The sequence below is a fragment of the Salmo salar genome, chromosome ssa01 (genome assembly GCF_905237065.1).
Source record: "Salmo salar chromosome ssa01, Ssal_v3.1, whole genome shotgun sequence".
NCBI lineage: Eukaryota > Metazoa > Chordata > Actinopteri > Salmoniformes > Salmonidae > Salmo > Salmo salar.
The window spans coordinates 1,734,770-1,749,929 of record NC_059442.1 but is presented as its reverse complement, the minus strand read 5'-3'; the positions used below and the strand labels follow the sequence as shown (position 1 = coordinate 1,749,929).

General features: G+C 45.2%; 1 protein-coding gene and 1 long non-coding RNA gene across 8 annotated transcripts in view; one reads left to right on the top strand and one right to left on the bottom strand.

The window, feature by feature from the left end:
* LOC106610160 (attractin) overlaps positions 1–3,254 on the top strand; it is a 210,059-nt gene extending 206,805 nt beyond the window's left edge. For 5 of the 6 annotated variants that reach the window (XM_045704612.1, XM_045704577.1, XM_045704555.1 and 2 more), the window contains exon 29: positions 814–3,254. In XM_045704612.1, coding sequence (XP_045560568.1) covers positions 814–935 — 122 coding nt within the window. In that variant the 3' untranslated portion in view covers positions 936–3,254. The remainder of the gene's footprint in view (positions 1–813) is intronic. The other variant, XR_006761182.1, reaches the window with a different exon arrangement.
* Positions 3,255–8,543: 5,289 nt separating this feature from the next.
* Positions 8,544–11,324, bottom strand: LOC123729553 (uncharacterized). Of its 2 annotated transcripts, XR_006761176.1 has the most exons (5): positions 9,537–11,324; positions 9,350–9,499; positions 9,212–9,253; positions 9,036–9,144; positions 8,544–8,633 (listed from the first exon to the last, which is right to left on the bottom strand). It is a non-coding gene; the product is annotated as an uncharacterized lncRNA (long non-coding RNA). The 2 variants fall into 2 exon arrangements; XR_006761175.1 differs by lacking the exon at positions 9,212–9,253 and having other exon boundaries at positions 9,036–9,114.
* Positions 11,325–15,160: the final 3,836 nt, after the last annotated feature.

The following is a 15,160-nucleotide window of genomic DNA, read 5'->3' as shown; positions in this document are numbered from 1 at the left end:
TTTATCTAAACACTCTGACGTAGAACTATGTTAATAGACTGTATGATTATCTAAACACTCTGACGTAGAACTATGTTAATAGACTGTATGATTATCTAAACACTCTGACGTAGAACTATGTTAATAGAATGTATGTTTATCTAAACACTCTGACGTAGAACTATGTTAATAGACTGTATGTTTATCTAAACACTCTGACGTAGAACTATGTTAATAGAATGTATGTTTATCTAAACACTCTGACGTAGAACTATGTTAATAGACTGTATGATTATCTAAACACTCTGACGTAGAACTATGTTAATAGACTGGTTATCTAAACACTCTGACGTAGAACTATGTTAATAGACTGGTTATCTAAACACTGACGTAGAACTATGTTAATAGACTGGTTATCTAAACACTGACGTAGAACTATGTTAATAGACTGGTTATCTAAACACTGACGTAGAACTATGTTAATAGACTGGTTATCTAAACACTGACGTAGAACTATGTTAATAGACTGGTTATCTAAACACTGACGTAGAACTATGTTAATAGACTGGTTATCTAAACACTCTGACGTAGAACTATGTTAATAGACTGTATGTTTCTCTATATAATACACACTAATCAGATATGAATCTATATAATTAGACTTTCAAAGCCCAGAGTGGCTTGATGAATAGTTCTATTAATACATCATATTCTATTTGTTTAAATCGCAACAATCCCCTGAATTCACCACTGTATCCTAAGGCCCATACTGTTTAGTGACAAACTAATACATCACTTCCTGTTACTAATACATCACTTCCTCTCTCTGTGTAGGGCTAACGGTGGCCTCGGCCCTCGTGGATGTGTCTCAGCAGATGTGTCTTGGTTACAAGGAGAAGTCAGGTGGTCTGAGGAACAGGAAGCACGCCTCTGCACAGCCCTCCACCTGTATCTGACCACGCCCCCCTGCCACGGTCCTGGACCCCACCCCTGCTCCACCCTAACCCCTCCCCCTGCCCCAGAGACTACACCCCCGGACTGGAGGGAGGGAGGGAGGGAGGGAGAGAGAGGTAGGGGGTTTCCTGGGGGGAGCTGCGTACCTGCTGAGAGGAGGAGGGGAGCGGGATGGGGATGTTTGATGGACAGTCACACCCTGCAGCTTCCCAACGGGACACCTGCTGCACCTGGGGAACCACACCTGGCTGACAGACATGTGGAACTTAAGGGGAGAGAAAGAAAGACATGTATTAGTCCTCTACCACCTGATCAGAGTAAAGGAGAAGCTTGATCACTGTCTACTGTCTGATCAACTACCAGTCATTCTACCTGGTATGCTGTCTGTCTGTCTGCTAGAGACTGTCTGATCAACTACCAGTCATTCTACCAGGTATACTGTCTGTCTGCTAAACTACCAGTCATTCTACCTGGTATGCTGTCTGTCTGTCTGCTAGAGACTGTCTGATCAACTACCAGTCATTCTACCAGGTATACTGTCTGTCTGCTAAACTACCAGTCATTCTACCTGGTATGCTGTCTGTCTGCTAAACTACCAGTCATTCTACCTGGTATGCTGTCTGTCTGCTAAACTACCAGTCATTCTACCTGGTATGCTTTCTACTACCAGATAGCTATCACATTTAGTTTGTTTCTACACCTCACCAGTCATATCAGTTAGTCCCCAGCCTGAGTGCCAGTCTGTTTGTCTGTCTTGACAATGACAGCAATGGAGTTGGCAAGAGCACAAACAGATGTGGCACTCAGGCTAGTTAGTCCCCAGCTCTCTGTATAACAGCCTGTTGTTTACTTTAATGTAGCTGTAAGCTAGGTGTTGATAGTAACTGGCTGACTCATTCAGGGCTAACGTAACATTAGCGGACTAGTAGGGCTAACGTTAGCAGAATAGTAGGGCTACCGTTAGCAGAATAGTAGGGCTACCGTTAGCAGAATAGTAGGGCTACCGTTAGCAGAATAGTAGGGCTACCATTAGCAGAATAGTAGGGCTAACATTAGCAGAATAGTAGGGCTAACGTTAGCAGAATAGTAGGGCTAACATTAGCAGAATAGTAGGGCTAACATTAGCAGAATAGTAGGGCTAACGTTAGCAGAATAGTAGGGCTAACGTTAGCAGAATAGTAGGGCTACCATTAGCAGAATAGTAGGGCTAACATTAGCAGAATAGTAGGGCTAACGTTAGCAGAATAGTAGGGCTAACGTTAGCAGAATAGTAGGGCTAACGTTAGCAGAATAGTAGGGCTAACGTTAGCAGAATAGTAGGGCTACCGTTAGCAGAATAGTAGGGCTAACGTTAGCAGAATAGTAGGGCTACCGTTAGCAGAATAGTAGGGCTACCGTTAGCAGAATAGTAGGGCTAACGTTAGCAGAATAGTAGGGCTAACGTTAGCAGAATAGTAGGGCTAACGTTAGCAGAATAGTAGGGCTAACGTTAGCAGAATAGTAGGGCTAACGTTAGCAGAATAGTAGGGCTAACGTTAGCAGAATAGTAGGGCTACCGTTAGCAGAATAGTAGGGCTACCGTTAGCAGAATAGTAGGGCTAACGTTAGCAGAATAGTAGGGCTACCATTAGCAGAATAGTAGGGCTAACGTTAGCAGAATAGTAGGGCTAACGTTAGCAGAATAGTAGGGCTAACGTTAGCAGAATAGTAGGGCTACCGTTAGCAGAATAGTAGGGCTAACGTTAGCAGAATAGTAGGGCTACCGTTAGCAGAATAGTAGGGCTACCGTTAGCAGAATAGTAGGGCTAACGTTAGCAGAATAGTAGGGCTAACGTTAGCAGAATAGTAGGGCTAACGTTAGCAGAATAGTAGGGCTAACGTTAGCAGAATAGTAGGGCTAACGTTAGCAGAATAGTAGGGCTAACGTTAGCAGAATAGTAGGGCTAACGTTAGCAGAATAGTAGGGCTAACGTTAGCAGAATAGTAGGGCTACCGTTAGCAGAATAGTAGGGCTACCGTTAACAGAATAGTAGGGCTACCGTTAGCAGAATAGTAGGGCTACCGTTAGCAGAATAGTAGGGCTAACGTTAGCAGAATAGTAGGGCTAACGTTAGCAGAATAGTAGGGCTAACGTTAGCAGAATAGTAGGGCTAACGTTAGCAGAATAGTAGGGCTAACGTTAGCAGAATAGTAGGGCTAACGTTAGCAGAATAGTAGGGCTAACGTTAGCAGAATAGTAGGGCTAACGTTAGCAGAATAGTAGGGCTACCGTTAGCAGAACAGTAGGGCTAACGTTAGCAGAACAGTAGGGCTAACGTTAGCAGACTGGTAGGGCTAACGTTAGCAGACTGGTAGGGCTAACGTTAGCAGACTGGTAGGGCTACCGTTAGCACACTGGTAGGCTAACGTTAGCACACTGGTAGGCTAACGTTAGCACACTGGTAGGGCTAACGTTAGTAGACTGGTAGGGCTAACGTTAGCAGGATTTTTTTTATATATTTTTTTTATTTCACCTTTATTTAACCAGCTAGGCTAGTTGAGAACAAGTTCTCATTTACAACTGAGACCTGGTCAAGATAAAGCAAAGCAGTGCGACACAAACAACAACACAGAGTTACACATGGAATAAACAAGCAGACAGTCAATAATACAGTAGAAAAAAGTCTATATACAGTGTGTGCAAATGAGGTAAGATTAGGGAGGTAAGGCAATAAATAGGCTGTAGTGGCAAAGTAATTACAATATAGCAATTAAACACTGGAGTGATAGATGTGCAGAAGATGAATGTGCAAGTAGAGATACTGGGGTGGAAAGGAGAAGAAAAAATAATAACAATATGGGGATGAGGTAGTTGGGTGGGCTATTTACAGATGGGCTATGTACAGGTGCAGTGATCTGTGAGCTGCTCTGACAGCTGGTGCTTAAAGCTAGTGAGGAAGATAAGAGTCTCCAGCTTCAGAGATTATTGCAGTTCGTTCCGGTCATTGGCAGCAGAGAACTGGAAGGAAAGGTGGCCAAAGGAGGAGTTGGCTTTGGGGATGACCAGTGAGATATACCTGCTGGAGCGCGTGCTACATGTGGGTGCTGCTATGGTGACCAGTGAGCTGAGATAAGGCGGGGCTTTACCTTGCAATAACTTATAGATGACCTGGAGCCAGTGGGTTTGGCGACGAATATGTAGCGAGGGCCAGCCAACGAGAGCATACAGGTCACAGTGGTGGGTAGTATATGTGGCTTTGGTGACAAAACGGATGGCACTGTGATAGACTGCATCCAATTTGCTGAGTAGAGTGTTGGAGGCTATTTTGTAAATAACATCACCGAAGTCGAGGATCGGTAGGATGGTCAGTTTTACGAGGGTATGTTTGGCAGCATGAGTGAAGGAGGCTTTGTTGCGAAATAGGACGCCGATTCTAGATTTAATTTTGGATTGGAGATGTTTAATGTGAGTTTGGAAGGAGAGTTTACAGTCTAACCAGACACCTAGGTATTTGTAGTTGTCCACATATTCTAAGTCAGAACCGTCCAGAGTAGTGATACTAGATGGGCGGGCAGTGATCGGTTGAAGAGCATGCATTTAGTTTTACTTGAGTTTAAGAGCTGTTGGAGGCCTCAGAAGGAGAGTTGTATGGCATTGAAGGTCGTTTGGAGGTTTGTTAACACAGTGTCCAAAGAAGGGCCAGAAGTATACAGAATGGTGTTGTCTGCGTAGAGGTGGATCAGAGAATCACCAGCAGCAAGAGCGACATCATTGATGTACACAGAGAAGAGAGTCGGCCCGAGAATTGAACCCTGTGGCACCCCCATAGAGACTGCCAAAGGTCCGGACAACAGGCCCTCCGATTTGACACACTGAACTCTGTCTGAGAAGTAGTTGGTGAACCAGGCGAGGCAATCATTTGAGAAGCCAAGGCTGTTGAGTCTGCTGATAAGAATGCGGTGATTGACAGAGTTGAAAGCCTTGGCCAGGTCGATGAATACGGCTGCACAGGACTGTCTTTTATCGATGGCGGTTATGATGTCGTTTAGGACCTTGAGCATGGCTGAGGTGCACCCATGACCAGCTCTGAAACCAGATTGCACAGCGGAGAAGGTACGATGGGATTCGAAATGGTCGGTGATCTGGTCGGGATAGTTAGCTAGCAACGTTGCAAGTTGATTTGTAACAATAAATTCTTAGTATTTACTTGTAAGTTGGCTGAAAATTCAATTGAAACCATTAGTCATGACGATTTGGTTTAATTGTACATTTGAAGTTATATTATGTTTGAGTTTACATTATAGGGAATAGGCTGGCTTGATGGGTCCTCTATATTATACATCACACCCGGAAAAACATTTTCGGACATGACTTGGGCATTGTTGGGAATTCTGATGGGTTTTCTGTAATAACTCCAGTAATAGAAAAGGGAGGGATAACTTTACATTGGGACTTTTGATGAGTAATCTAATGTAAATCCATGTTACATGTGGTTATGTTTATGCTAACTACACCTTTAAATAGTTAGCATAGTATTAGGTAGCCTAGTGGTTGGAGCGTTGGGCCAGTAACCAAAACGTTCCAAGATCGAATCCCTGAGCTGACAAGGTAAAAATCTGTCATTACGCCCCTGAACAAAGCAGTTAACCCACTGTTCCCTGGTAGGCTGTCATTGTAAATAAGAATTTGTATATAACTGACTTGCCTAGTTAAATAAATGTTAAATATATATATATATAATTTTAAACACTTAAATGCAGCAACACATCCAGACAGAGCTGTTAGAGAGAACAGGTATAATGTTCTATGTATCTCACTAGTTTAGAACAGGGTCTTATGACTGTCCTTTATTCAGTCCCTGATCTGTTTACGCTGTCTTACCAACTCCTGTGGGTCCTTGACGTGCCGAATAGATCTGGGACAAGGCTAGTCCATGTTTTCTTCCCCTCTTGTGTTTCTTCTGTTGATGTCCGGACTCACCGACACCCCTGAATACTCCAGCCTCCTCTGTTAAGCTGGGAAACCTCAGTCTGATTGTATAGTTTTAACAGGAACTACCAACCACAACCCTGTAAGGTTAAAGCCACTGGGCTGCGCTGGTTTCATTCCTGTACAGGAGCTCAGTTTTCCCCTCTGTTAATATCCAAAACACACCTCAATAGCCCCAGCGGTCTGCCTCCCCTCTTAGCCTGGAAGTCCTCGTGGAGCCAGTCAGGCTGTATAGTTGATAGTCATCTCCATGTCTCTCTCTCCTAACAGAGATCTCCTGTCTGAGGATCTAACAAAGAGACAGTTATAACAAAGCCTCAAACAGGAAAACACCTTCCTGTGTAGTCTCCTCTGAGAGCCTGTAGCCTCCAGCCTTCTCTCCTCTGAGAGCCTGTAGCCTCCTCTCCCCTGTAGCCTCCAGCCTTCTCTCCTGTGAGAGCCTGTAGCCTCCAGCCTTCTCTCCTGTGAGAGCCTGTAGCCTCCAGCCTTCTCTCCTGTGAGAGCCTGTAGCCTCCAGCATCCCCTGAGAGCCTGTAGCCTCCAGCCTCCTCTCCTGTGAAAGCCTGTAGCCTCCAGCATCCCCTGAGAGCCTGTAGCCTCCAGCATCCCCTGAGAGCCTGTAGCCTCCAGCATCCCCTGAGAGCCTGTAGCCTCCAGCCTCCCCTGAGAGCCTGTAGCCTCCAGCCTCCTCTCCTGTGAAAGCCTGTAGCCTCCTCGCCTGTGAGAGCCTGTAGCCTCCTCGCCTGTGAGAGCCTGTAGCCTCCTCGCCTGTGAGAGCCTGTAGCTTCCTCTCCTCCGAGAGCCTGTAGCCTCCTCTCCTCCGAGAGCCTGTAGCCTCCTCGCCTGTGAGAGCCTGTAGCCTCCTCGCCTGTGAGAGCCTGTAGCCTCCTCTCCTGTGAGAGCCTGTAGCCTCCTCGCCTGTGAGAGCCTGTAGCCTCATCTCCTGTGAGAGCCTATAGCCTCCTCGCCTGTGAGAGCCTGTAGCCTCCTCGCCTCCTCTCCTGTGAGAGCCTGTAGCCTCCTCGCCTGTGAGAGCCTGTAGCCTCCTCGCCTGTGAGAGCCTGTAGCCTCCTCTCCTGTGAGAGCCTGTAGCCTCCTCGCCTGTGAGAGCCTGTAGCCTCCTCGCCTGTGAGAGCCTGTAGCCTCCTCTCCTGTGAGAGCCTGTAGTCTCCTCGCCTGTGAGAGCCTGTAGCCTCCTCGCCTGTGAGAGCCTGTAGCCTCCAGTCTTCTAAATCGAAGATACATTCCCCGTCATTTTCGCTCGCGTTGCTCGTCTCATTGTTTAGAATTCTTCCGCATTTATGCCAAAGGATTATGGGATCTTAGAATCCTCTTGTCCTAACCTGGGCATCTTCAGCCTAGTATTTAACAACCTCCAACCCATCTGGCTTCTGAAGCAATACATTGGTAGGGCTCGGGGCGATATTTGACCCGTGGATTGTGAAGGCAGTGTAAACGTCCTCTCTTCTCCTCCCGTCTTCACAGCAGCAGCAGCAGTAAATGTCCCTCTATACCTCGCTGGGACAGACAGGCTGGGGGACATTTCCATTTCATTACATTTTTGTAATAATCACACAAAGGGGAAAAGATTGTTCTCTGTAAATGAATGTAGGCCTATGGCAAGAGAAACTGTTGTCAAAGGCGACCTGTATTATGGGATGAGTGTCTCTGTGACCTGTATTATGGGATGAGTGTCTCTGTGACCTGTATTATGGGATGAGTTTCTCTGTGAACTGTATTATGGGATGAGTGTCTCTGTGAACTGCATTATGGGATGAGTGTGCCTGTGAACTGCATTATGGGATGAGTTTCTCTGTGAACTGTATTATGGGATGAGTGTCTCTGTGACCTGTATTATGGGATGAGTTTCTCTGTGAACTGTATTATGGGATGAGTTTCTCTGTGAACTGCATTATGGGATGAGTGTGCCTGTGAACTGCATTATGGGATGAGTTTCTCTGTGAACTGTATTATGGGATGAGTGTCTCTGTGACCTGTATTATGGGATGAGTTTCTCTGTGAACTGTATTATGGGATGAGTTTCTCTGTGAACTGCATTATGGGATGAGTGTGCCTGTGAACTGCATTATGGGATGAGTTTCTCTGTGAACTGTATTATGGGATGAGTGTCTCTGTGACCTGTATTATGGGATGAGTTTCTCTGTGAACTGTATTATGGGATGAGTTTCTCTGTGACCTGCATTATGGGATGAGTGTGCCTGTGAACTGCATTATGGGATGAGTTTCTCTGTGACCTGTATTATGGGATGAGTGTCTCTGTGACCTGTATTATGGGATGAGTTTCTCTGTGACCTGTATTATGGGATGAGTGTGCCTGTGAACTGTATTATGGGAAGAGTTTCTCTGTGAACTGTATTATGGGATGAGTGTGCCTGTGAACTGTATTATGGGATGAGTGTGCCTGTGAACTGCATTATGGGATGAGTTTCTCTGTGACCTGTATTATGGGATGAGTGTCTCTGTGACCTGTATTATGGGATGAGTGTCTCTGTGACCTGTATTATAGGATGAGTGTCTCTGAACTGCATTATGGGATGAGTGTGCCTGTGAACTGCATTATGGGATGAGTGTCTCTGTGACCTGTATTATGGGATGAGTTTCTCTGTGACCTGTATTATGGGATGAGTTTTTCTGTGACCTCATACAGTGAATCCCTCTACAGATAGAGATGCTGGCAGGGGGTCCCAGTACCCTGTACCCTGTCCTCTACCTGGGGGGGTCCAGTATGTTCAACCAGTCCCCTGTCCTCTACCTGGGGGGGTCCCTGTACCCTGTCCTCTACCTGGGGGGGTCCCTGTACCCTGTAACCTGTCCTCTACCTGGGGGGGTCCCTGTACCCTGTCCTCTACCTGGGGGGTCCACTATGTTCAACCAGTCCCCTGTCCTCTACCTGGGGGGGCCCTGTACCCTGTACCCTGTCCTCTACCTGGGGGGTCCCTGTACCCTGTCCTCTACCTGGGGGGGTCCCTGTACCCTGTAACCTGTCCTCTACCTGGGGGGTCCCTGTACCCTGTCCTCTACCTGGGGGTCCCTGTACCCTGTCCTCTACCTGGGGGTCCCTGTACCCTGTACCCTGTCCTCTACCTGGGGGTCCCTGTACCCTGTCCTCTACCTGGGGGGGTCCAGTATGTTCAACCAGTCCCCTGTCCTCTACCTGGGGGGGTCCCTGTACCCTGTACCCTGTCCTCTACCTGGGGGGGTCCCTGTACCCTGTCCTCTACCTGGGGGGTCCACTTGTTCAACCAGCCCTGTCCTCTACCTGGGGGGTCCCTGTACCCTGTCCTCTACCTGGGGGGGTCCAGTATGTTCAACCAGTCCCCTGTCCTCTACCTGGGGGTCCCTGTACCCTGTACCCTGTCCTCTACCTGGGGGGTCCCTGTACCCTGTACCCTGTCCTCTACCTGGGGGGTCCCTCCTGTCCTCTACCTGGGGGGGTCCAGTATGTTCAACCAGTCCCCTGTCCTCTACCTGGGGGGTCCAGTATGTTCAACCAGTCCCCTGTCCTCTACCTGGGGGGGTCCCTGTACCCTGTACCCTGTCCTCTACCTGGGGGGGTCCCTGTACCCTGTCCTCTACCTGGGGGGGTCCCTGTACCCTGTACCCTGTCCTCTACTCTCCTCCTCATTACATCATGCCCCTTGCCTGGTGACACCTTTTAAAATCTGTCCAACAGGTGACCAAACCCCTGCTTGCCCCTCCTATTCTGTCATGTCATCACACAACCCCCAAGGAACTGGTCCCAGTTAACAGAGAACAACCCCCAAGGAACTGGTCCCAGTTAACAGAGAACAACCCCCAAGGAACTGGTCCCAGTTAACAGAGAACAACCCCCAAGGAACTGGTCCCAGTTAACAGAGAACAACCCCCAAGGAACTGGTCCCAGTTAACAGAGAACAACCCCCAAGGAACTGGTCCCAGTTAACAGAGAACAACCCCCAAGGAACTGGTCCCAGTTAACAACCCCCAAGGAACTGGTCCCAGTTAACAACCCCCAAGGAACTGGTCCCAGTTAACAGAGAACAACCCCCAAGGAACTGGTCCCAGTTAACAGAGAACAACCCCCAAGGAACTGGTCCCAGTTAACAGAGAACAACCCCCAAGGAACTGGTCCCAGTTAACAGAGAACAACCCCCAAGGAACTGGTCCCAGTTAACAGAGAACAACCCCCAAGGAACTGGTCCCAGTTAACAGAGAACAACCCCCAAGGAACTGGTCCCAGTTAACAGAGAACAACCCCCAAGGAACTGGTCCCAGTTAACAGAGAACAACCCCCAAGGAACTGGTCCCAGTTAACAGAGAACAACCCCCAAGGAACTGGTCCCAGTTAACAGAGAACAACCCCCAAGGAACTGGTCCCAGTTAACAGAGAACAACCCCCAAGGAACTGGTCCCAGTTAACAGAGAACAACCCCCAAGGAACTGGTCCCAGTTAACAGAGAACAACCCCCAAGGAACTGGTCCCAGTTAACAGAGAACAACCCCCAAGGAACTGGTCCCAGTTAACAGAGAACAACCCCCAAGGAACTGGTCCCAGTTAACAGAGAACAACCCCCAAGGAACTGGTCCCAGTTAACAGAGAACAACCCCCAAGGAACTGGTCCCAGTTAACAGAGAACAACCCCCAAGGAACTGGTCCCAGTTAACAGAGAACAACCCCCAAGGAACTGGTCCCAGTTAACAGAGAACAACCCCCAAGGAACTGGTCCCAGTTAACAGAGAACAACCCCCAAGGAACTGGTCCCAGTTAACAGAGAACAACCCCCAAGGAACTGGTCCCAGTTAACAGAGAACAACCCCCAAGGAACTGGTCCCAGTTAACAGAGAACAACCCCCAAGGAACTGGTCCCAGTTAACAGAGAACAACCCCCAAGGAACTGGTCCCAGTTAACAGAGAACAACCCCCAAGGAACTGGTCCCAGTTAACAGAGAACAACCCCCAAGGAACTGGTCCCAGTTAACAGAGAACAACCCCCAAGGAACTGGTCCCAGTTAACAGAGAACAACCCCCAAGGAACTGGTCCCAGTTAACAGAGAACAACCCCCAAGGAACTGGTCCCAGTTAACAGAGAACAACCCCCAAGGAACTGGTCCCAGTTAACAGAGAACAACCCCCAAGGAACTGGTCCCAGTTAACAGAGAACAACCCCCAAGGAACTGGTCCCAGTTAACAGAGAACAACCCCCAAGGAACTGGTCCCAGTTAACAGAGAACAACCCCCAAGGAACATACATACCCTGGTATCCAACAAAGCCTCAAATTCCTCATACTTTTCTGTTTTTATCTCTCCCTTTCTCCTCCTCTCTCTCTCTCTCTCTTTGTAAATTGGCATTGTAGATACTTGAGGAAGTAGTTTGTTAATATGTATAATTTAGCAGCAATGCTGTTTTTTTTTTTTTTAAATAATGACAAAATATTGTGAATGATATATTTGTTGATTTGGTTTTGAAAATCAAACTCCTGAGGCTTTTAAAGTACAGTAATGTAATATTTTCTATGTAAGGCGGCAAATGATGTTCAGCAGAAAAAAAAAGCTATGCTAGAAAAGCGATTAAACTATGTTGAAACTGAGGACTACTGGCTAAGTGATGACTGGCTAAGTGATGACTAGCTAAGTGGCTAAGTGATGACTGGCTAAGTGATGACTGGCTGACTGGCTAAGTGATGACTGGCTAAGTGATGACTGGCTAAGTGGCTAAGTGATGACTGGCTAAGTGGCTAAGTGATGACTGGCTAAGTGGCTAAGTGATGACTGGCTAAGTGATGACTGGCTAAGTGGCTAAGTGATGACTGGCTAAGTGGCTAAGTGATGACTGGCTAAGTGATGACTGGCTAAGTGATGACTGGCTAAGTGATGACTGGCTAAGTGATGATCTTGTAATTACAAATGTAAATAAAATAATGACAAATGTTTTATAATTAAATGGTAAAATTCACCTGTTGTTGTCTATCTTTTACTGCTGTGTTAGAAACTAAAGCTGTGTTTTTAAGTGAGAACAGGCATTGGTCTGAAGCCGAAGAAGATTAAAAAAAAAGGAAATTCACATGAGCACCACAACGCCTATTCCACCCATGCTATACCAAGGTTTTACACACCAAAGCCATTTGCAGACGTATTCACTGCTATACCAAGGTTTTACAGCACCACAACGCCTATTCCACCCATGCTATACCACGGTTTTACAGCACCACAACGCCTATTCCACCCATGCTATACCAAGGTTTTTCATCACACAGCTTTGACCTGCTACAGTAACTATGTTGGTCTTGTACACCAAACTATGTGTATACAGGTTGCTAAGGATTCAAACCTTCTCAAACAGCCTCATTCATACTCTTAGAGGAAGTGTTTCCACAATAAAGTGATTTTTGTACCACATACAAGGTAAAGTATTGGATTCTTCACACACCACATTATCCCATCACACTACCTTATTCAAGCTTTGCAAGGCTTGACTGAGCTGTTTTGTCTCGTATAAATGTGGTGCCTTTTATTTCCTTAAACCTGTATTTTAGCAAAACATCCGAACAACATCCCTTTGTTGGTCAGTAGGTAACAGCAGGTGGTGATGTCTTGGGACACAGTAGCTCAGAGAAAGCTCGTCTCCATCCCTGATTTCTGTAACGGTTAGCTTACCTGTCTAATATTGACATAAGCTCAGAGAACACGTGTGTTTCTAACATGGTCCTGTTTTATCGTGGCTGTGCTGATCAATAGTCGGTTCAGTAGCCTCTGTTTAAAATAATACGTAGCTTAAGGATGCGTTTGTGCTTGTATTTTATTTGCTGAATAACGACGGTGACGCAACAATAATACACATTTACAATAGGTCTATATCAAGAAATACATACAGCCAAATGATCTACAGTGCATTCAGGAAGTATTCAGATCCAGTGACTTTTAACACATTTTGTTTGTTAAGTTACAACCTAATTCTAAAATGGATTAAATATATATATATATTTTTTTTTAATCAATCTACACATAACACCACATAATAACAGAGCGAAAACAGGTTTTTAGAATTTTTTGTAAATTTATAAAAAAATAAACTGAAATTCCTTATTTACATAAGTATTCAGACCCTTTTGCTATGAGACTCTAAATTGAGCTCCGGTGAATCCTGTTTCCATTGATCGTCCTTGAGATGTTTCTACAACTTTATTGGAGTCCACCTGTGGTAAATTCAATTGATTGGACATGATTTGGAAAGGCACACACCTGTTTATATAAGGTCCCACAGTTGACAGTGCATGTCAGAGCAAAAACCAAGCCATGAGGTCGAAGGAATTGTCCGTAGAGCTCTGAGACAGGATTGTGTCGAGGCATAAATCTGGGGAAGGGTACCAAAACATTTCTGCAGCGTTGAAGGTCCCCAAGAACACAGTGGCCTCCATCATTCTTAAATGTAAGAAGTTTGGAACCACCAAGACTCTTCCTAGAGCTGACCGTCCGGCCAAACTGAGCAATCAGGGGAGAAGGGCCTGGGTCAGGGAGGTGACCAAGAACCCGATGGTCACTCTGACAGAGCTCCAGAGATCCTCTATGGAGATAGGAGAACCTTCCAGAAGGATAACCGTTTCTGCACCACTCCACTAATCAGGCCTTTATGGTAGAGTGGCCAGACGGAAGCCACTCCTCAGTAAAAGGCACTTGACAGCCCGCTTGGAGTTTGCCAAGAGGCACCTAAAGAACTCTGACCATCAGAAACAAGATTCTCTGGTCTGATGAAACCAAGATTGAACTCTTTGGCCTGAACCTGGTTCCATCCATATAGTGAAGCATGGTGGTGGCAGCATCATGCTGTGGGGATGTTTTTCATCAGCAGGGACTGGGAGTCAGGAAAAAGCCATATCTCAGACTGGCCAATAAAAATAAAAGATTAAGATGGGCAAAAGAACACGGACACTGGACAGAGGAACTCTGCCTAGAAGGCCAGCATCCCGGAGTCGCCTCTTCACTGTTGACGTTGAAACTGGTGTTTTGTGGGTACTATTTAATGAAGCTGCTAGTTGAGGACTTGTGAGGCATCTGTTTCTCAAACTAGACACTCTAATGTACTTGTCCTCTTGTTCAGTTGTGCACCGGGGCCTCCCATTCCTCTTTCTATTCTGGTTAGAGCCAGTTTGCTCTGTTCTGTGAAGGGAGTAGTACACAGCGTTGTACGAGATCTTCAGTTTCTTGGCAATTTCTCACATGGAATAGGCTTCATTTTTCAGATCAATAATAGACTGACGAGTTTCAGAAGAAAGTTCTTTGTTTCTGGCCATTTTGAGCCTGTAATCGAACCCACAAATGCTGATTCTCCAGATACTCAACTAGTCTAAAGAAGGACAGTTTTATTGTTTCTTTAATCAGAACAACAGTTTTCAGCTATGCTAACATAATTGCATAAGGGTTTTCTAATGATCAATTAGCCTTTTAAAATGATATACTTGGATTAGCTAACACAACGTGCCATTGGAACACAGGAGTGATGGTTGCTGATAATGGGCCTCTGTACCCCTGTGTAGATATTCCATTAAAAATCTACCGTTTCCAGCTACAATAGTCATTTACAACATTAACAATGTCTACACTGTATTTCTGATCCATTTGATGTTATTTTAATGGACAAAAAAATGTGCTTTTCTTTCAAAAACAAGGACATTTCTGAGTGACCCCAAACTTTTGAACGGTAGTGTATATTTAGTCCCTGTTTAATTTGTATTTTGTGGATTACATTTATTAAAATGTTTTCACTCCACTATTTAGCTAGTCAGTTGACGTTCCAAGTTGTCGCCGTTCTGCCGCTGATCACAGAGTTAAATTTAACTTTAATTGATATATTATAGGATATATTGAACAGAGTTATATTTAAGTGATAATTGATATATTATAGGATATATTGAACAGAGTTATATTTAAGCGATAATTGATATATTATAGGATATATTGAACAGAGTTAAATTTAAGTGATAATTGATATATTATAGGATATATTGAACAGAGTTATATTTAAGTGATAATTGATATATTATAGGATATATTGATCAGAGTTATATTTAAGCGATAATTGATATATTATAGGATATATTGAACAGAGTTATATTTAAGTGATAATTGATATATTATAGGATATATTGAACAGAGTTAAATTTAAGTGATAATTGATATATTATAGGATATATTGAACAGAGTTATATTTAAGTGATAATTGATATATTATAGGATATATTGAACAGAGTTAAATTTAAGTT